The sequence below is a fragment of the Callorhinchus milii genome, unplaced genomic scaffold (genome assembly GCF_018977255.1).
Source record: "Callorhinchus milii isolate IMCB2004 unplaced genomic scaffold, IMCB_Cmil_1.0 Scaffold10, whole genome shotgun sequence".
In the NCBI taxonomy this organism is placed as follows: Eukaryota; Metazoa; Chordata; class Chondrichthyes; order Chimaeriformes; family Callorhinchidae; genus Callorhinchus; species Callorhinchus milii.
The window spans coordinates 14,690,655-14,713,978 of NW_024704751.1; the positions used below are offsets into that span (position 1 = coordinate 14,690,655).

The window sequence follows — 23,324 nt, forward strand, 5'->3', positions numbered from 1 at the left end:
GTCAACCACAAGTCAAACAAAAATGTGCGATCCAGACTGGTGCAGTCTCCCAGGTCTTGATAAAGGAACAAACCCACGTGAAGTGCATAATATTAAAACTGATAAGAAATGGGACTCAAAAAGTTATTTGTGGAAACAGACGGGAGCGACTGTCAAACACTGGATGAGTTTAATGGTAGTAATCTTTGCCTTCGATATAGCATCCTGGAGATGTCTCAAATTGCTTTACAGGATATGCTGTAAAGTGCAGTGACTGTGTATTTTGTGGGTGAAACACGGCAGCCAGTTTTCACACAGCAGCGTCGCAAAGGCGGCCATCGAGTGAGTGACTGACGTTCTGTATTTGGGGGATTGTTGGCCAGGAAACCCATTTGAAAGATGGCCTGTGTGGCATCTCTCTAAGTTTCCCCCCCCCCCAACCCCTGGAATGAAAATTTGATGGCAACGAAAAGTTAGAACAAAAGGATAGCTGACCTGTAGAGGCCAAACAAGTGGCCAAAATACATTTTTTTAAAAAAAATAAACAGCAAAGGGCGGATCAGTTAAGGGATTTTTTTTTTTTCTCCATTAAAAGATCATGAGGGGTGAGTGTGTGTGTGTGTGGGGGGCATAAGGAGAGATGAAAATGTGCTTTTCACTCCACCTGATCTCACCCTTCCAGTAAAACCAGCGCCAAACATCTTCCAATTAGAGCAACCAGCAGATTCTAAAATGAGCGCAGTGTCCCTTCCAGCCTTGACCATCCTTCCAGGTAACCCACTCCAGGTATTGATCGACTTCCGTATTAAGAAACGCTGATCTGTCTGCCCCCAATTTGCCCTTCGCAACCATTGACCTTGGCCTGGCATTCCCTCGCCTTGGCATCGTATGAAAGCATAATTTGGGGGTTATCTCTCCCTTTTACGCATCTTGTAACTCACTTATAAAGTCCCTTGTGAGATGTTATTCCGAGACTTATTTGGATAATCCCTATATATTCCCCTGTGAAAGTAAATTTTAGATGCTGTTGTTTTAACCGTAACCTCAGTGATTTCCTCAAGTCTGACGAATTACCGAGAAGCTCCCACTTTCTAACACTGAAGGAAGAAATAGCATTTGTTTTCAGGCCTTGATCAGGTTTCAGGTTTTCAGGTTTGTGGAGTCCTGTAGCTCAGTGGTTAGAGCACTCGCTTTGCAAGCGAGAGACCTGGGTTCAATTCCAGGCAGAGGGCGAAACCTTGGGCAAGTTTCCTTACTCCACACAGAGCCTAATAATAATCCCTCCAAAACCAAAAACAATAATAAATTGGTCATTTTCAATCTACAAATGTTTGTGGGACATTGCTGTGCGCAATTGGCTGCCGCGTTCGCCCACAAATATACAGTCAATTCACTTTACAGTGTGTTCTGTGAAGCGCTCCGGGACGTCCTCCCGACGTGAAAAGCGCTACATCAAATGCAAGGATTATTATTATTATTATTATTATCTCTTTGCAACAGTAACCTTCAGTGAGTGAGCTCCTATTATATACACCGTGCCCTGACGGCTGTGATTAATTAGTGTGCGCATCTGTTTTCTTTTTTTGTTTGAAAAAGTCTTGAACAGCTCAAATGTACACATCGTGCACCTTGTAATAATAAAGAGAACGATGCCAATTACAGGCCGAGAAAGACTCCAGGCACCAGCTCCTGCAGAGATGCAATGTGGATTTCAGCACTGAACAAAGAAGCCCATCTGTTTAAAATTAATAAGCGCGGCTGCAGTGATTAAAAAGATACCTGACATCTCCTGCTAGTTTCTTGCACAACAGTCCGCAGCGGGCAGCTATCAAAAGCCCTTAAATGAGATAGCAGCCCTCTCCCAGGACTCGGTGGGTAAATGACCCACACCGTGATGTGGTGCTGAACCATACAGACCAGGAAAATCTGAGGATGACAGTGCTGGAGGAGTGATGTATTGTTGGAGGTGCCGTCCTTTGAATGAGTCGTGAACCCAAGGCCCCTTGAGCCTGTTCAGTTGCTGTTAAAGATCCCATGGCACTATTTTTAAAAGAGTGTTCTCGTCAAACAATCCCCCACCACCCCCCCCCCACCCCAAAGAAAATTGATTGATAACTTCATGGCTGTTTGTGGGACATCAGTGCGTAAATTGGCTGTCACGTTCACCCACAAAATAGTCACTCCATTTTATAGTATACCTTGTGCAAGGCTTTGGGAATCCTCCTGACGTGAAAGACGCTATACCAAATGTAAGGATTATTATTTAAGAACGAGACGAGGCAAGACTTGCTACGACCATCTAAGTTCTTTTTTTTCCATTGGTCTGGACTGTAAACTCGTGACATAAAAGGATAGGGCGTTAGCCCACGCACCTCTTGGCAACAGCGACAACTTAAATACGACTTCCAAGTGAGTTGCTTACATCTGCTAATGTTTTTTGGAACCTGGCTGGTGACTGGGATGTGGTGAATATTTCCCGAGTTCAAAACGCTTCTTTGCTTTTGTCTGTCCAGATAGGCTGCGTCTTGCATAAATATTTTAAATGCACGTAAATGTAAACATCTGTCTGCTGGTACTCTCAACTTGAACTCTTCATGCGCTCCAGGGGAAAAGAGATGATGAAAGATTTATTGGAACGCTAGTTTGTACGCAGTCAGTGGGCTTAGGATTGGCTGGTTACCAGTTTCGATGAAGACATGTCCGAAAGACCAGAAAAGTCCAAACAAATCGTGAAGTTGGATGAGTTAAGCTCATCAATGTTGTTTTGTTTTCTGCCTTTCAACTTTGAAGTTAGCTTTATGTGCTTTCACCAAACCTGTGTGCAATTAGCACCAACTGTTGGTTGGCTCGAGGAATTCTATCCCACTCCACCCCACCCCAGCTGATTGGTTTGTAGCCAGTGAATTTTTGAACTGGACGTACAAACTCACAAACAGAATTCAAGTAAAGTCCAACAATGTCTTACATTGTGCTGCAAAAGTTTGCAAAGATTTGAATCGGTGAAATAGAGATTCTGTGAATTTTGAGGCTTCGCTTGTTAGAACTGCAACTCCGGCAGTGTACCAAATCACTGAGAACTTGGCGACAAAGCTTCTTACCTCTTCTCCATTGTGTCTTTTACAAGGAAGGGGCAGAGAAGATTGGTTTCAGACCTCACATCACCTCTGACAACCCGGGAAAATAAACTAATGGGAATTCAACAGAATTTTATCTGGTGGGGGGATTGTTGGTCAGGACCCCAAGAGAGACTTCCTTCTCTTTTCCAATAGGGTTGTGGTATCTTTAATGTCCACCTAAACAGCCACAAATGTGTCCTTGGTTTAAACATCTTATCCAAAGGCTGGCCCCTCTGATAATGCACCCCCCCCCACCCCTCATGTTGCAATGGAGTGTCACAAAGTAGTTATAAATCAGACACTAAGAAAAATCGGAAGCCATACAGTGACTGTCGCAATAGATTCAGAAATTCCGCTCTGTCAGTTTATGATCAAAAACTTTTATTTCTTTTAAAACTGTATTGAAAAAGCCATAGAAGCAAGATATCAGTCAACACTTCCAGCTACCCAATGCTACTACATTTTCTATTACAAATTTTTACCATGATTAATGGCGTGAATGAAGTCTCACAACAGTGAAATAGTTTCACACTAATAGTAATATCTACAAATTCTGGGTGCGTTTTTTTAATATTTTCCACCAAATTCTGAAAAATTTATGCTGAGGTTTTAAAACTGCTAATCTATACAATGTAATTACTGTACTTAAGAACTTTACAAAAAAAATCCTTCAAATCAGTAGAATTTCACATCTAGAAAATGGAATCATAAGTACTGAGCTCTTTTCGAAAATAGGGTTGGGATCATAATGTTGCAAATGTACATCGATTTGCAGCGCTGAACACTCTTTGTAGGTCACTGGATGGTGGTGAATGCTGAGCTTCGATGTGCAAGAAAAAAAAATCCCCCCCCCTCCCGGCTTATAGGCTGCAGGTATTTCAGAGTCTCGTAATGAACTAATCAGTTGTTTGAAGCCCAAAGCGAGAGAGTTGTGATTATTGCGTTGAGGCTGGGTTTTATGTGCTGTAGACAGTAAGAAAAAAAATTATACCGAAATAATACATATCAAAGGAAAGGTTATTAATGATACTGTCTTCAAAGGTCAAATTAATTGGTTTGCAATATATCTTTTGAGCGTTTGTCTCAAACAAATACTAATGCGATCCTATATAACTTATTCCGTATAACTTAATTCAGTTTGATGGTCCCAACCCTACTTAATCGAATGTGCTTTTTTTTTTTTGGCCGTTTTTTTTTCAAAGCTCTATGACAAGTTACTGACGAGATCAAAGCTGTTGTATCCTTTCTCTTATAGCTTTATCTTTTTAAAAATAGAATAAAAATTTAAAAGCTTTTTTTCTGCTTTGATACATTGAGTTTTTTTTATATAAAGTTTTCTATGTTGCAAATAAGTTTACCAAACACCCACTAAAATCAGCCACACTAGTGTCACCTAGTTGATGCTGAATGTCAAATTTAAACAGTCGGTTTCGTTAAAAAAAGGATACAACAGCTTTTAAAATAAAAGCAAAAAAAGACTCCTGACAGATCACAAATGTTCTTCCTGCTAAAATGCTAAAATTCACAAATATTCACAGCTCTTTTAGTTCACAGTATAAAATGTTTCATGATTCAACTCTGCTGGAATTTGTCTTTTTCTCCCACAGACCCCGCGCCCCCTCCTCCTTTCTCTTTCTCTCCCACCACCCCCAAACTCTTTTTACAAACTATTTGCATCCTAACTATCAAACACTTTTACTCTGAACACCTCTCCTTCTCCCCCACCCCCCTCCGCACAAAACAGACAGTGGGGAAAAAAAAATAATCGGATGGCTAGACAGTTTTCTCAATCCAATTTGGGGGGGGTGTGTGGTGCTGAAAATAGCTTAAAAAGGTACGGAGCTTACAAAACTATCAAAGAGAATGTTTTCCAGTGTATTAAAAAAAACACAGGAGAAAACGAGAGTAATAGACTGCACATCGACTTTGACCCCTTTTGCTCGTTTTGTAAAATGTACTTTGTGCTGTTGGCTCCATTTTATAAGACTTGCTGTGGTTATCAAACGGGTGCTGAATTTGCCAAGAACGCAGTGGTCAAATCCTAAAAAGTTATTTCTTCAAAAAAAAAATCAATCCTCTGTTGCATGGTCAAGCAGTGGGGTTTGAGGGTGTGGCGGAGATGGGGGAGGCAAAATTTCTCTCTGCAATTTTTCCATCTCTGTAAAAGAAATAATGAGAAAAACACATTAGCACACAGTGGGCTGAGCAAAAAAAAAAGGCAATAAATTATATTCTGTCCAACTTGATCCTCAAACATTCCACAGCTATTTTAGCTCTGAACCATAATTGGCTTTTTAAGTCCAAACATTCTCCTCTTGTGCTTAAATCACTAAAGCAGATTCTGATCTCAGAGACAAGGCTGACCCGAATCTTGAGCTCTGTCTCTGTTGCCTGAAGTGGGTGGTGCAGGAGAGTTGCCTAATGGTTCTCTTCCCTCCCCCCCACCCCAGCACCCCCGCCCCCCCTCCCTCGCTAGGGAGAGAACTGGCCTTTGCTCAGTAACTGCTTCATTCCCTTTCCCACCCCATCCTCCCAACCCATTCCAAGCACACATCTGCAACTGAGAACACACTGTGGGGAAACACAACAACAAATTACATTTGTATAGCGCTTTTTATGACAGGAGGACGTCCAAGGCGCTGGACAGTCAGGGATTTGGAACCGAGCCGGGAGGGATGGAGGGCAGGGCAATTAATTAGTAGTTGGCGGGACTCTGTATCTCGCCACCTCTGCAACACCATGTATTGCACCACGTGACTCAGCTACAGGTCTCTGCTGTTCACTGTGAACATCAGAAATTGTGCTTCAACAGCTCAGTGAGGGAATGAGGCATGTCAATGTTGCCAGAGAATCTCGGTCCAAGCGCTGCCTAAAATCTAATTATTCAGATCTTCAGATGACAATAAATCCAAATTCCATGTAAATGCACCTTTTCTGCAACCCTTCACCAATCCCACAGACTTTTACGACAACATCTGTTGCACAAATAGAACAGTAAGTATAAGCGAAAGGACACTGAAATAAAACCTTACTGCGTCTCATTCCTCTTGAGCTATTTCGGTCTCTTGATGCACCACCACCTTAGTCACGGACATGTCAGGATGCTGTTCTTTGGCTTCTTTGATGGCTTGTGCCAAAGCCTGTGAAAAGGTGAACAAATATGGTTATTAATTTCTACCTTAAGTATGCCTGGATATTGTAGGCATATTTAATTTCTTGATGATATAAAAACCAATCAACTTTTTTTAAAACTCATCTTACTACAGGATATTCACCTATTAAATAGGATTTGAGCAATGCAACTATTTTAAGCATCAAACGAGTAATTTCACCCCCATGTAATTTAATTAACATTATATTAGTAGTATCATTATTATTAGTATAATGTAATATTCCTTTCAAGACGTGTCAAAGAGCTTCTCAGAGGATTTTACTATGAAGTGTAGTGACTATTTTGTAGGCAAATGCACCAACCAATTTGCACACTGCAATGTCCCAATAAAAACAGCCATGAAGTAAGTGAATGACCAATTTTAATCTATCACCAGATAAACTAAGGAGACATACTCACTGATCTGTGTTTGCCTAAAAACCTAGAGTAGCAGCTGTGAAGCAACAGTCACCTGATCATGGTCAACATCTGCATCACCTGTGATTACAATTCGCTTCTCAATTCTGGTTTCTGAAATTCCACCCTTTACAGTCTGCAAAAAGATGTGAAAAAAAACACAACTGAAATTCTGCCAGTCTTGCTAGGTACTTTCAAAATTCCCAAACTTGTCCGAAGCACTGACGTCCTCCCGATATGAAAGGCGCTATAACAAGTGTAATGTTTGTCTGTTGTTGCACGACCGAACAACACTTGCATTCACATAGCGGCCTTCGCACAGGACGGCGTTTCGGAGTGCTTATCGAACCATTGACATGGGGGAGCAATGGTGTCTCCCTACCTTTGTGATCTGAGTGGTTGTGGTGGTGGAGACTGTCTCAGAAGTGATGGTCTGAGCGCTCATCAATACCCCCGGCTCACCATTCCCATCTTCCAGCTGGAACAAATTGCAAAACGTCGCTAATTGGGAGACCTACTAACTGGGACGAGTCTACAGTACCAGCCTCAGGCTGTGATTGCAAAATTCAAATGATTTTGCTGTTACGAACGACAAAGTTTCAAGAGCTTCTCGTCTCTCACTAAAATGCTCCCTCAGTGATTTTAAAGAGGACAATCATCAAATAATGCAACACTAAACTAAGTGAGACACAAATTGGATTAAGAAAGTGCGAGGATCGAAATAACTATCTTGAATAGTTAACACTAATCATTTTTTGCAGTATTGATTTTTATGTATCAAACTGCAGGAAAAGGTCATTTTAGAAAAAAACTGGAGTATAATAATTATACTTGTATAACTGAACGAAGAACAAAACAATTATGCAATAAACCGCATGAATTGGTAGTGTTTCCTTATTGATTAGTAATCAAATCAATGTAAAGAGAAGTTGAATACTTTTAATGTCTGATGACGCTTTTGCAAAGAGTACCAACTGGACCAAACAGTGATATGTATAAATTCTGTATGTTAAATATTGTAAACCAGAATAAATGGAATATACAGCATGGTGATCACAGGATTCTCAATAGAATCTAATCTAGTGTTTCTCAAAGAAGCACCCATGACAACATCTCTGAAAAGGGACAGAGAGATTTTTAATTGGAACGTGAATCCAGATCATTGGATCATAGAGCGAGGCGATGGAATTAACACGGGAATAATTCCTAACCTGTGCTGCTTCATAGGTGATGGTCTTGGTTTCGGTGTGAACCACAGGAACTTCCTTTGTTGCAATTTCATTCTCAGCGTTGGACACGTCGGAGATGGTCACAGTTTGTGTCTTCACAAGTGGCGGCTATTCAAAAGAGGGAGGGGGAAACAAATGGTAAAAATATCAGCTGGATATTTTTCATGCAACCACAGAAGAACAAATTTAACTTAGGTGAGCGATAGTTACATTCACCAATGGCAAAAATCGAACACAGGAGGGTGAAATTCAGACCACAATGATTCATCCGCCTGTCAGTGGAAAATTCAAAACTTACCCATTTATTAATGTATTGCAAATGCTTGCGAGAGCTTGTGACCGCACAACACCACGGCTGATTTTGAACTAATCTTGTTAAGAGTCACCTGCAATTTGTGTCTCAAAAATGTTCTGGTTTTGCCACTTGTGACCAATTCAGGTTGTAGACAGGCGCTCACTCAGTTAATGACCCTGTGAGCACTTCTGACACTGATCATTTATCGTCTCATGAACATCACCCACTATCCATTGCTACTCTTCTGAATGCAGTTTTCCTATTACTGAAACCACAGAAGCGCTAAAGGGCTCTACGTTCTGTGGGGGTATTTATGAGTTTACACATCCTTTGGGTGACAGGGCGCGGGGAGAGAGGTTGAAGTTCATAAGACTCCACAATTTGCCAGAAACAAACGATCGAATATAAATGTGGTTCTAGAAGTGTAAAAACTATTTTGGCTTGTGATCATGACATTTGTTAGTGAAAGATTCCTTACTTAGGATTCTTGCCGTGAGCGCTCAGCTTTTATTTTAACTACAAATTTCAAATTTTAACTACGTTCACGATGATGGAACTCAACTCAATGCATACATAATGGAGAAAGGAATACAGTAATACTGGGATTGGCAATCGGAGGGATAGAGCCTTGTGTGGAGCATAGCAAAGCTTAGTTAGGTCAAAAGGTCTGTTTTGGTGGTGTATGGTCTATAGAATTCTCTGTTGTATCCTAGGCAGGTAAGGTATTAGATAATTTGGGAACATTGTAGGAACCCCAAAAGAAATAGTTAAAATCCTAGATACCTAAAAGTTCCTTAGGTATCTACGATTCAAACACAGAAGTACTAACTTGGATAAGAGTGAATCAAATCTGAAAGTTCATGATCGGAAACCATCTGTGTCAGAAACTACTCACTAACAGTCAGTAAGTACAGAAAGGTCATCGTTTATACAGCCATATTTACCAACCGTGTTTGAGTGTTAATGGTTCCAACCTTCACCTGACACACCAATGTTAATTGATCACCATGCAAAAAAAAGCAACATTAGTATAAGAGGAGCGTGCTAAAGTCAAGATCCAAAAACAGATTAGGCAGGTAAGATTTGGTGTAATTTCCAGCACTCTGATTTGCAAGACTTTGCAAAGTACTTTCCAGGCATTTCCCAGTGTCCAGAAACCAACGACACTGAAGCAAACACAGAGCTGCCCTCTCTGTCCCACAAAAAATGTAATCAACCTCAGAATTAGTTTTGAAGATCTCTAAAGATGCTAATTGGGGTTTGATGTGCACACATTAATAATTAACAAAAAAAAATGCTGCAGTGCCTTGGTTTTCATGTGGGAAATAGATTAAGTTAAAATGATGGGTGGGAGGGAGGGGATTTCCTGGATTCAATGTTACCTGAAAACAGCGAATTAGCTGAGGAGGTTCATGGCAATGATATATATCTCCATTAATCTTTAAAAGCTCCTCCCCTTCCTTCATGTGGCAGCTTGCTTGAGGAACAGCAGAGGTCGATAGTGTCTCTGCTGTGACCTCCTCTGAAGCCTCAATGTCCAGGCCTATTTCTGGCCTGTTTTGGCACTTTGGCTCCTCGTTCTCAAGGAAGTACAATTCTTCCTCCTCCTCCTCCTCCTCCTCCTCCTCCTCGTTGCTACTCACAGAGGAAGGGATAGAACCCAGGCTCTCCGGTGGGTCGGACATTTGGCTCTCGTTGAGGCCACTTCCTCTTTCAGTCCCTCTATTCCTGCATTGTGATCAACTCTTACACACTCTGACTGCTCTTCCAGTTCTGAATTCAGACTTTCATCCACATTCTACAAGAAAACGGGCAGATGTAAGGCCAACACAAGAAAGTCGACAACAAAACCTGCTACTGAATCGGGTCCAAAAAGAACATAAATCCCTTTCTCTGTGACTTAAGGAGAATGTTAGCGTGTTGTTGAATCAAGGGACTGATCTTAATTTGGACTCTAGCTGCGGGAATGATTCAACCCAGAGTTAAGCTGAAAATTGCTCTGGACTCAACCTGAATCTCAGCAAACAAAGCTTTTCCTTTATAAAGGCAGCTGCCTCCAGTTATGAAAATAACCTCATATGGAATTTCCATGGGGAACGAGAGTACCATTGGACAGGGTGTTATGCGTGCTCCCATAATACCAAAAAAAAATATTTTGTGCAGTTTGTTGACTTTTGCTCCGCTTGGTGTTGTATCCTACAAGAGGTCCAATTCATTAAAACACTAAAATTATCCTATTAGGTGAGAGATGTCTGAACATAGCATTACATGCATTACTTCTAGATCAGCAAATCAGAATGGATTCCTCAAAGGGAGATTTTAGTATGCAATTTTGAAAACCACTCTGCAAAAGAAGTTAAATCTCCGAAAATGAGTATGAAGTCTCTACATGGGGTGGGGGGGAGGGGAGAAGGAATTCAATGCTCAGGACTGAAGACAATGCACAAAATCAATACATTGTGGATGATGGCAAAGGAGGTTGACAGAAAGTTTCCACACTTCTCATGTACTGGTAATGATGAAAGTCCCGATGAGGAAGGCAAAGGTTATAAAGTTACCCCAAGCTGGCAATCACAAACTCATCTCTAATGAATATTGGTGATATGAATGGATCAATCACTCAGTGATTAGTTTTCCTGTTTTTTTCCTTAAGATAAGGTTGTGAGAAATCTAATTGGGTGGTGGGAGGTGTGGGGGATACAGAAGAAGACTGGATAACATAAGATGATGAAGCTGTAATGAAATCTAGATGGTGGCAAGTTCATTGGCTTTAATGAAAGATATATGGGAACGAGACTGCAAAAATAAACAGCGATAAGCGAAAGTAGAAACGTATATAGCACCTGAGCCTGGGAAAAAGGGTAAGACAAAGGACGTTTAGTTGGAGTCTGTCCTGCACGGTTGGTCCTCTCAGGCGTTCCGAAGGGGAAGTAGGTTCCCTGGTTTACCGAAGGCTTTTCGCTGGTGCGCAAGTGTCCGTATAAGCTTTCTATTAATCTCTAGGTAGTCAGCGAAGAAAGAGTGGAAAGAAGAAAAGGAAAGAGAAGAGTAAGGAGAAACTTGCAACAGACACTGGAAATAAAGATTTCTTATATAACCCTTAAAAATATGACAAATTAGAATATTGGGTCCAGAATGACATTCTGAAGACCTGGTTTTACTCCGTTCGAAAAAGATACTTAGGCCATGCGATTTAGTTGCTCTGGATAACATGCCAGTGGAATCCAGCCGCTGTTAGCATCAGTGAGACAGCTCCCTGTGCAAAATAAAATTCAGACTCTTCATCTTGGAACGCATTTGACTCAAAAGGCTCCTTTGAGTATACACATAATATACCTCGTAACACTTGGAATGTACCAAAATTGTATTGCTCGGTTTCAAAGAATTAACTTCTCTTTAAGGGTTAAAAAGCAGTTGAATTTGACTGAACCGAATTTTGAAGCTTGCATTCCTTGTCTGAGTCATGACAAACCAAAACGTGTTAGCAGGTAAACCAGTATTGATCACCAATATATCGATCCTTAACTTTTCACAGTCGGACATCAAGTCCTAATGGTTGATGGAGGGATATTGGATCTTTACGAAACATTCAGATAACAAGCGGACAGACATGCTGTGAAACAAAGGGCTGAATTATAAGATACCCCTACAGAAAGCAAAAGAAACTGCAAATGCATTAGATATATTTGAAATAGGGTTTAAAATACTTGGGTGCCCATCAAGTATACTTTTTTGGGAGACCAAAGGATAAAAAAAAAATTAAGATATTCCTTTCATCCCCCAGTTACAAAACATTAATTATTTTTTGCATTCAGCTTCAGTTATTATTCACACACACACATCAACCACGAGCCCTTGGGTGATTTGTAAAACACTTATTACAAATCTGGCACATTTATTCTAGCCTGTGAAAAATTAGTTATAAAATTGAACGATGGTTATAACCAGATATCAGGGCATTCCAAAAACTATCATCTGAAAACAAGTAATGACAAAACCCCATACACTTAATCCATAGGACAATTAATTAGCCATCATATTTGGAAACCAATCTAATGTTAAGTGATTTTTTAAAAAAAAAAGCAATGGCGGGGGGGGGGGACAAGACAAGCTTGTCAAAATAACATTTGAGAGGAAGCTAATCAAGATTCGATATAAAAATTGCCACAAAGAAAATATTTTAGAGAACTGCAACTTCACACAGATTAATTCCTGCGAGCACTAAAATACCAAGATAAATCTAATTTTTATATTGCAGCATTATTTGGGATTACAGAGCATTTCAGAGGGTCCATTGTTTTGGAAACAGGAGAATAGTGGACAATTATTTTTAAAATTGGTTTGAAGTCCCTGTTCCATTGCAGAACCTACATCTATATATTATAAGCGAGTGGAAGTAAAGCTTCTCTTCCATTGCCCAGTGATCTGTCAATTTGATACAAAGAAAGATTACCTACCTGTTAGGACGTCATTCCGACGTGATAAGGCGCTCTACCAAATGCAAGGATTATTATTATTATTTTTATTATTATCTTCGATCCTTGAATTGAAGGCATTGCCCACACACTGCTTGTATTAGTGAGCTCACTAGAGCAGTGAGTGAAGGATGCCTGGGAATGAACAATCTTAGGAGAGGGGCAAGTGAAAGATAGAACTTTAATAAGGCTACAAGGCATGACTGAGACATTCCCACTCTCAAATAGGGAAGAGTAAACCAGGAGTGCATTTAAAGGCATTGGCAAAAAGTTTGAGCCAAACTATTCTCTGTATCAATTTCTGAAATCAATGCCAGAAACGAGACGCACATGACTAAAATAGGATTGTATCTCACTCGCCTGATGTACCATATAACAAAATCTTAGACTACCTGTTACCAAAAAACATTTTTTGCCGCAAACTTAATTCATAGTCAACGCTTGTCATAAGAGTTAACTGTCAATGCAGCAAGATAATGGCTTATTCAAGAATAATGTGATCTTACACGAACTGCGTTCAAACTCGGGTGCCATAAAGTTACACTTACTCTATATACATATGCACGCAAGCCAAAAACCTACATTTAGATGGACACCTTGCATGTTCACAAGTATTTTAACCCCTCTTGGAAAAGTGCCCAACTTTTAAAGTGCTCTTTTGATCGTAAAGAATAGTAAGGAATTAAAAAGCTTGAACCACCTTAGGGGTGTCCTAAACGGGAGTAACAAATGCTCCAGCTGATTAGCCGATAGAAAGCAAGCCAAATGCGGTGACAATTGTCAATGTGGTACCATTAGATCAGCCTCACTGGCAAATGGAAACAAAACTGTACCGAAGCAAACAAATTGATAAAGACGGTTTCTTGACCTACGCAGACTGCAGTTTCAAAAAGAAAATCTACGATCGCAACTCCTTAACCCAATTTTAATTCCGAAAGAATAGCAAAAATGACATTAAGAACACTTTCCTTCTTGCAAAGGAACCTGATCCATAGGCTGATCCACCCCGTGAGGAGCACTGCAGGCGGGATGGACTGAGGAGCCCAATTCCAGATCCAAAGAGAGCAAATTTACACTTACAACTTCATAGAATAACAAAAATCCCACAACAAAAGTCTAATTCAAGGTAAAAATTGATGAAAAGAAATCCTGCAGTACTTCAAATTCCATTGATGTACAAGCCACTAGTTCTGTACAAGATTTGTAGCATTGGATTGATATTAAAAGTCCCAGTTTTATTTAGAAGTATTGAAGAGCTGCCTATGTAGGTCAAGATGAGAATATTGTGTCCAACTTAAACACTTCCATTCCAAGCAAAAACAAACTGTTGCTCATTTAATATCTGTTACAGCCAGTGTGCCAAGTACAAAGCCATAAAACCAAATATAAAACCGCATTACACATAGCACTGAGAAACACTCACCGGTAACAAATGTAGTTTTCACCGGCTGTATTTTCAACACAGTGAAGGTACAAAATTCTGCGTAATAGGAGTTCTATGGTAAAGTGCTTTGTTAGAAAACAGGTACACAATAGCAGTTTCTTACCTAGAACATGGATGAAATCTCACCACTCGCATGCTAAGTCCATAGACTATTGCAACTTATTTTGTGGTACTGACCACGGTCTCAATTCACTCATGGCTGTAATTTAAGTCCCTGAGTTCATATTTTAATTATTCAGCGGGCAATTCTGAAGTATTCCTTAGCACATATTCAGCATAAAAAGCATTTCACTATACGAGCATGAAATGAGAGGTGACCTAAGGTGCAGCCAAAAGAGATGGGCCTGTAACAAGCCGTAAATAAACTTGTGCACTATGTATAATTATTCTATTTTTTCACTATGGTTTATCGCAAGTTTGCTGATAAACATTTAACACAGGAGAAGTATACTCATCTACGATCATCTTGTACCAAGAAATAGCCTGAGCAAATTTGCAGGGAATTACACTGACACGGACTAAATGGCTTGTTTCTGCGCTGTAACATTCTAAAATTCCATGCAAAATAAGGGCTGATAAGTTAGGATGGGACCAAACTCTCTATTATGCTAGGGCCTTGTAATTTACTTAACAGGTAGTCAACATATTGGACTTGATTTTATCATATAATTTGTTTTTACAGCATTATCTCTTAAAAGAAAAGACCAGGTCTGTAGATTGGGTTTTCACAATGTCATGTTTATTTTTCTTACATATATACAGGAAAGGAAATGCAAGAATATACAAAGTTCCACTAAAAGTGTTTTTGCAATATACCTTTCTCTTTCAGAGGGCTAAGACAGATTGTCCAACTTTGTCTAAAGTATTGCAATTAAGTCTGGGGAGGAGAAATTGACTGCATAATCTGATTCAGCATAGAATTCCACTGTATCATTCCCATTGAATCATATAAAAATCCATACAATCTCTTCTCAAATTAGGATTCAATTGCAACCAAATCTGATGGAAAAATTGGACTACAATTTTAAGTCATAACCTGCTTATCATCTTCTTATTAAGGAATACAACTGAATTGTATTCAAAACGATATCATTTGAGAATAGGGGGGAAAAGCGTGTGAACTAACGACTGATTAGTTCACTATGCTGCAAGGCAGCTTCTGACCTTATTCTTTTAACTCGTCTCATGGAATAAGTCATTATACCAGGCTACAATTTTACTTAAATTTTTTCTTAAAAAGTATAAAAATATAAAAAAGGGCACAAACCAAAATGACCAAAGGTTAGCTTCATGTGAAAAATCTACAGTCTAAATATATTATTACATACAGGATGACTGCAATTTCTGTGCCGAACTGTCACTTCTTTTCTTTTCACGTAATCTGGTTTCGATCCTCTTTTCACAAATATTTTCACAAAGAGCTTCCACTAATTTGCAGCATGTGATTTTTGCCACATTTATAACTGTTCCTCTGAGGGCTACACTTGTGCTTTGCCGCTCGCTTATAACATCCAGATACTTTGTACTACTTTTTGACAAGTCCACATTCTTTAAACTATCGAGCGATAAAATGGTTATCAGGACAATTGGTTCAGTGTTTTTGTTGACTCTCAGAGAGCCAAAGTGAAAATCCACTTCTTGACATAAATAAATCAAAAAAATTACTTTGGTTTGGCAACGGTTTCTAGGTCCCTTTCTTCAGGTCATGGAAGTTTCTGCCCAACTTTCTAAGCCAACTATTTGATGCCCAACAAAGCCTCAAGTTCATGCCAAATTCTGATCGTCTCTCTCCACAAAATACATATACATCACATTATGTAATTCTGCAGCGTTGAATTAAGAGTAAGCAACTAGTAAATTGATTCTCAGTGACTTTGACGTCCCAGTGCCTCAACAAAACACCAGTCTACATACACCCCGAACTCCACTGCCCTAATCTTCAGATAGATTAATAACCACACACGCAAATGTTCTGGTAAGCTTTACACAACTCGTTTTAATGAGCTAAAGTACTTTATCTGTGAAATATGCTCTGTTGCTGTTTGCTGGACAGATTCTTGAAATCGAAAGACATTCTGAGCACAAAAAAGCCCTAGTGTTTACAATTACTGTAAATATGGAATATGTTTTATGTAGTCACAAAAAGTTCTATTTATGTGATGAAACAATAAATACCATTTCCTCTGCAATTCATTCCCTTGAACATTGCTACAGTACAAATTGATACTTATATATATATACTTATATATACTTTCATGTCACAATACTCTAAATAAATGTAAACAACCGCACTCTTAAGTTAAAAAATTGCGAGTATTATCAGCTGGACCAAATAAATTGGACCATGATTTAAACCCAAAATATATTTCCTAGCCAAGTCGCAGGCCGTATTTTAAACATTTTCTATATTCAATGTGAGTGAAGCCGATAAACTCAAGTTCTTCCCAGTAAACCAACTCAATTCAGCTAATCTCACAATCAATTGCAAACCATGCTAATGCTCCAGATCCGGTCCATCACATATAGGGCACTTCCTCTGATCTCTCACCCATCTCTGGGTTGAATTAATGAAGTACTAGCAATATACCAGAGATGTACAAACTGCCCCACAGGCTTTAGAGAGGAATTTCCTTCGGTCATATCACCATTCCTTTTCCTTGACTTTACTTTTGGTTAGTAAGGACATTAAAATGGTTTGCCAAACTTTATCTCGCTAGGATAACGTTTCTGAATACTGTACTTCCATTCACCAACCAAATCAGACTGTACCAAGCCTGATAATTTGGTGTCCTTTCCTATCTGCAACCTGTTGCAATCTGTGGTAATTGCAAACAGTAACTAGGCTGTCCAACACACCAGAGCATTCCTAATTGAACAAAGTCATAAGTAACAAACACAATCCTTCCACCTCTATTGCGCACTCAGAAATATTTTTTTATTTAAGATTGCATTTCCCAGGCACTAGTGGGGAGAAAATTAGAAAAAAACAATTGGTGGTCATGTTTATTTTTTAAAAAATGCATTTATTTAGTAAAGATTCAGAGCCAATTTAAGTCAACAATTAATTCTTATCTGTTACTGAAGTTTCTCTGTTCCAAGCTCCAAAATATTTGGATTTCCGTTTGATGCATTAGATCTGATCAGAACGACACCAGAGCTGAATAATATCTGATATAAATACCAGATATTATCTTTTTACACCAAATGACAGGAACTGGTAAGAGTTTCTGAATCATCTTGAACTGATTGATTTAACTTAGTTATATGCTCTCCCATTTGGCCACAAAAAAACACAATGAATTCAGAACTAAAATGGATTTTAATATACCCAAATCCTCCTTGTTCAAGTCTTAAAAGAAACTTTGATATGCATGACTGAAGTAGTAAAAATGCAGAGTTGTTGATATATTCTTGGGACAGCTTGGTGCACTCACGTCCATCTGACTGCAGCCAACATGCAAAGCTGTAGCAAAGTACCTCAAAACCTCTGACCACTCATAGAATTCTCAATTCCCCCCTGCAAAGCTGTGTCTCTATAGGAATTGTGGATTCCTGCTGTAGATCAGTATCTCACAGTACAGAAAGGATATAAATTTCAGCACGACTGTGAACATTCATTCCAAAGCAGAGCAAGATCCAAGAACTTTTTCTGCAGATGAGCCAAGTACAGATAGAACAACAAATCGAGTTACAAGCTTTGGAATGCCAGAAAATACACATCTTTCTCTGTCAAATGATGCTGGAATAAATGTCTCCTTCCTGCATATGTTTTGACTCTTGGTATTAGTGCAGCAACGTTTAAAACAATAAGAATTTAACGTAGAACCATTTTAAAATATACACAGTATAAAGTTATTCACTGTCAACCAGGATAAGGAATATAATGGACTGCTTAAATACTAACAGTTTTGTGGTGTTAATACTATAATCCTTAAGTTTGACGGCAAGTGTGATGGGTATTTTTAAACTCTTAATTTTTTTNATAGAGACAGTCTTTAGATAAATGTCTTTTGAAACCGAGGAATTAACTGTATCAGCAAAATTAAAGCAGTGTTTTTAGCAAAAAACTACAATGGTGTAATTAAAGTTGATACAAACGGCAAAGCATGTCACAAAGCAGACATGGATAGTCATTGATACAAATGAAAAGGAGAAACAGCGAGAAGAATCTGTGTAACAGAATTGAAGGAAGAGTACAGGTCAATCAATACACAACGTTTTTTGTAAGTAACAGCTAGGAAATATAAAAAAACTAGACAGGGTTTTCATTAGTAAAGGAGGAAAGAGATAAAATTGCTGTCGGCGTAATTAGAATTTAGTTTGGCTCAGGGAAGAGCAGAATGGGACCTGAAAGGTTAAAACTATGGCTTTCAAATGAAAACCCTGTTTGTGCTGCTCATAGAAGAATAAGCCACCAAAGTGTCAGAGCAAATACTACAAGGAACGACATTACAAAAGGAATGCGAGGATGCTCAAACGTTAAAGAGTAGAAGCTACAAGGTTTTATTTTGGCTAGGTCGTCTGGAATCTGAATGAAAACCTTTTGGGAGCTTTCTTCCTCTGTTTTCTCTGCAAGTGCAGTCCCTGTCGTGTCCTGCTTTCCCTTTAGCTTATCTTCTTCCTGTACTAACAGAGGTATTTTCTTTGTCTGCTTTCATGACAGAAGACCAAGAGAAAAGAGAGATGAACCAATGAAAGATGGAAAAATGAAGCTTTGGAAGTGAAAAGGTAAAAGAGAAAAGGAAAAAAATAAGTAGCATTGGAGGGGGGGAGGGGAGGGGGAGAGGGCGGACAAATCACAAATCAAAATAAAACGATGTGGGGGGGGGGGATTCGTTCCTGCACGGGTTTTTACACTTCAAAATTTAAGGGAATGATTGCAAGAGTGGTGTATACTTCCAGAAACATGAAGGAAAGAACCAAAAAAGAATAAAATGTGAAAATATTGCAATGGAACAAGGTTCGCTGGCACTTTGGCAGGTTTGGCTTTGAAAATGTATGACCATTTCTTCATGCACCCTCCAAGCAGCCATGCACTGTTTAGTTGCCATTCTTAAAGCTGCAGGAGTGTAAGTCTTCACTGTTAAGAGTTTGGGGAATTGTAAGAGTAGAAAAACTGATGTCTGTTGACTAGCAACTCAAAGATAACTCAGCATTGATGAGATCTGCTTGTGCAAATAAAATATTGGCATTCACAGCACAATTATAACAACTTTACCTCTGGCCCACCAAGCTTCTTTTCAGGGCGTAAGCCAGAACCCATCATGGCCTGTACGTACATAAAGTTAGTCATTTTAGACACTAGACAGGGATACATTGGTAATATGCACTTTTGTTTTAATGGCAACACACACGAGGAGATTGACCCACCAAATGAACATCGGTTCTCAACACTTCTCTACCAACTTACTGCACGATAACGGTGACCAAGGAAGGTTTTTTTTCATTCAAAAAAGTACATCAAGCCATCCCATCACATGGCTTCCACCATCCCATTACATGTTGCAATGCATCAATCACTTTTTGTTGATGTTTTTAAGTACCATATTGCCACGAGCTTTCCCCCCACCAGCCCCCTCACCATTCATCTATTTAGACAGAGCATCTCTTATATTTTGACTATGATCTTATTCTCAATCTTTAAATCAAGGTCAAGAGAAGGAGAGCGTGGGTAAATTAACACGTTCAGAACTTCATATGAGGAAAGGCTACAGCAGCTCAAAAAAGTAAGTCAATAAAGTGTTTGTCTCATTGATTCCTTTCCAGGTTTCCAAAGTAGAGCAATTGGCTTGACATGACTGCTGGGGTGGCGGGTGGGGAGAGAGGAGCGCAAACCTTATACCATAGACATCTGGTAGTTAATATACTGGTCACTCACTAATCGCCCCATGACGCTACCCTGCTGCTCCTTATATTACATCTTGATGCCTGAAACTATTCTCCGTATAATCTACGGAGAATAGTTATCAGGCATCAGGGCGCAATATAAATGCAAGTTGGCAAATTAAAGGATTTTAGTCTGAGTCAAAAATGGGATCTGTCTACTGAGACACAGAGTATATTAGTGTGGGCTCGGTGAGGAATTCTAAGCAATTCTAAGTGATGTGGACTGACTGGTGTATTGGTTCCAATGCATTATGTTCTCCCTGACATTTGGACAACTAACACCTGGGAATTAGAGTAGGATGAGAACAGAATTACTTCCAATAATTTGTGGTTTTGGCAGCGTTAGAGATAACAGCTTCAACTATCCTAGACTAAATATTTGCCTGAGCCTCTCAGGCAGATACTTTTCAGGATCGTCTCCAGAGGTTTTAAGAGAATTCGAATGTAAAGTTGTGACAGCAGAAAGTCTCAGGCGCAGGAGTCTTGAGAAGAATGCCTTTTTCCTCATGGTTCACAACAACTTAAATGAAGGATCTGTCATAAATGACAAATGTTAAAAGTCAAGCTCAAGGCAAAAAAATGTCTAGGTTTACTGGTATTCGGGGCAACCAATTATCACAGAACAAACACTGCTGGGCCTTACTGCTGGGGGTCTAATAGTGCTTCTCTTAGTCATAGGAACAGCAAAGATTTAACCAAAGCCAAAGGATAGAGCAGTTCTGATCCAGGGTGGGTATACTCTTCCAGGGATAAAATCTCACATTCTCAGAATAATATTCCTAACGCTGGCAAGATTGAAATCTTCAGCGAATGGATTTGCCATCTGAAATTGTTTGTGTATATTGAACACCAGGGGGAAGACTTCACAGTATTCATGACACATTTATACAGTATAACATCATATAACAAGTCTCCTTACCTGTTGCTGAACTGTTATTCGTAGGCGGTTGTGAATAGACACTAGCTCACAGACGGAGAATAGTTATCAGGCATCAACTGAGATTTATTTACTGCAGGTTCAATACCTACATCAACACTTGTGTACTAGTGCAAAGGAACTAACACTGCTGTGCTTTTCTGCTCATTTATGCGATTGCTTCTGTGTTGGTGACACATTAGATGTTAATATAGCTGGGATTTCTAGACAGATATGCATATATTGTTAAAAATCCTAGCATCTATTGTGTGACATGGAAATACCAGCCCTACAGCCCAGAATAATTATGAGGGCAAAAGCATTACTTTGTTACGCTCCCAGTTAGACATAGAATACTGCACACGGTGGAAAACTAGTTTGAGACTTAGTGTATGTGGGAATCTAATTTGATAATGAGTTGCCACCTGAATTTTTGATACCGAGCTGCTGACACCTCATCTAATCCTAATTTAACTTGCCTCGTATTGAGTTTTAAAAAAGACTCAGACAAATGCATTGGAACATGACACCTCAAACAATTAAGTGGACGGCAACTGACCTGTCAACACACCAGGCAGATTTGTGACCAGTACAGAACAAACATCACTAGTAACGGTGCTAAAAGTTGCTAAGAATCAGAATTAAAACACTCACATTTAATTAAGCTGGTGCGCCACAAATCATCAGCTAAGCGAGAGGGAAAATAAATTGCAAACTTACTCCTTCCGTGCCAGACTGAACTTGTCCATTAATGTTCAACGTTCGAAAAGGCGAGTGTGCGGAAAGCCGTTTATCCCATTCGCTGGGTCGTGGCTCAGGTACAGACTCCATAAAACTGCGCTTGAGTTCGCTTATACTAGCGTGGTGTTTCATTATCTCATCCTGGGTTTTATCTAGGTCCTATTGCAAAAAGTTGAGTGAAAGGGGGAAGAAGAGTTTTAATATCAGGAGAAAATTGGTAAAAACGGCCAAGAAAAGACTTATTAAAAAAAACATACAGGCCTTTAATTCCGAGCAGTAACAGTGCAACACACACCTATTCAATACCTCACTGCTTTGAGGGAAAACAGAATCCCTTGAGTGAAAACTAATGAATTGTACTTCTTAAAGTTTCTAATTATTGATATATCTGATATATATAGGTATATACACACACACATTGGAAACCTCTTACCATTTACTAGAAAGTCATACTGAATTCCCACTCATTTGTGTTAATGGAATAGAAAAGAAGCAATTATTTCATTATTACATTTTCACTAACAATACACCCTGAAAATAAGACATTAAAAAAAAACAGATTGGACTGACCATTTTAGTGCACATCACAAGTCTTCGAGTAAACTGTCAGTGGCGAACACTCTGAAACCATCTATACAAACACCAGAAAGAAGCAAGGCTTCCAAATTATGTGCTCAATGTCACTGAAGAGCACCACTACACACCCTATGGTTTATTTCTAGTGAAGTTGATGAGTTAGTTTACCGTAATGTTTGAACACAAATCACTGGGTGAAATGGAACACACACAAAAACATCAGGCGACATAAATGCTCCAATTCACTTCAGAGAAATCATATGGCTAGGAAGTGGGCAAAGCAATATTCTCCCAACTGAACGAGACAACAGTAATTACAAAGGAGCAACATGTTTGGGATTCGACACACCCTATTTGTTGCTATCGGCTGGAATCGTTTCACTGTTTTTTCCTGGAAGTGCTACTTTGATCTTTGTAAGAGGAGGCATTGTTTCTAGTGTTACTTATGGTACAACTAATTAAAAGGAACTTAATTTAAAGGTAAACTATTGATGTTCAATAAATCACCTTTAATATAAGATGCCAATATTCAAAAGACATCTAAACAATGAGGTGTGTGGGGTAGGGGGATGGGGCAGTAGGGGAAAAGAAACAAAGGTTAACATTGAAATCCAAATCAATCTCCCATCCCTTTCTGGTGAGGTAGAAAAGGTTGCGAGAATTCAAGGAGAGTCTATATGAATCAAAAAGCTTTTTAAGTCAAAAGGATCACCAAAGTTCCAAGAATCACCATAGTGTGAAAATTTGGATTTAGTATTTTTACGGTCCTTTTACATTCACAGAATTACATTTCTGTGCACGAACATCAGTAACACACTTTGTAGCAATGAAACGAAACACTCAAACCATTCATATTTAATGGTTTCCCAAGCGCTATTGGCCACCTTCAAAATGGGTCATCTTATGGGGCCACCTTCCCAACCATATTTTCAAGCAGATTAAGGGGGGGAGTGGGGGGGGGGGGGGAGGAGGAGAGAAAGTGAAGGAAAATTCACAAACACAACATGCAAACAGTAGTTAAAACAAAACGGTGTTTGTTGAAAAAATACGCATTAATGTTGTCATTTTGGACTCATGCAGCACATGCAATATTGCAAGA

The 23,324-nt window shown here is 39.3% G+C and overlaps 1 protein-coding gene across 12 annotated transcripts in view; it reads right to left on the bottom strand.

Moving 5' to 3' along the window:
* Positions 1-3,459: 3,459 nt before the first annotated feature.
* Positions 3,460-23,324, bottom strand: part of epb41a (erythrocyte membrane protein band 4.1a) — a 57,635-nt gene continuing 37,770 nt past the window's right edge. For 4 of the 12 annotated variants that reach the window (XM_042338692.1, XM_042338689.1, XM_042338690.1 and 1 more), the window contains 7 exons: positions 21,629-21,808; positions 11,031-11,186; positions 7,875-8,000; positions 7,046-7,141; positions 6,719-6,799; positions 6,128-6,235; positions 3,460-5,253 (listed from right to left, as the gene is read on the bottom strand). In XM_042338692.1, coding sequence (XP_042194626.1) covers positions 6,134-6,235; positions 6,719-6,799; positions 7,046-7,141; positions 7,875-8,000; positions 11,031-11,186; positions 21,629-21,808 — 741 coding nt within the window. In that variant the 3' untranslated portion in view covers positions 3,460-5,253; positions 6,128-6,133. Of the gene's footprint in view, positions 5,254-6,127; positions 6,236-6,718; positions 6,800-7,045; positions 7,142-7,874; positions 8,001-9,797; positions 9,986-11,030; positions 11,187-19,324; positions 19,376-20,081; positions 20,527-21,628; positions 21,809-23,324 lie in introns of those variants that run through there. The other 8 variants (XM_042338694.1, XM_042338693.1, XM_042338695.1 and 5 more) reach the window with 8 other exon arrangements.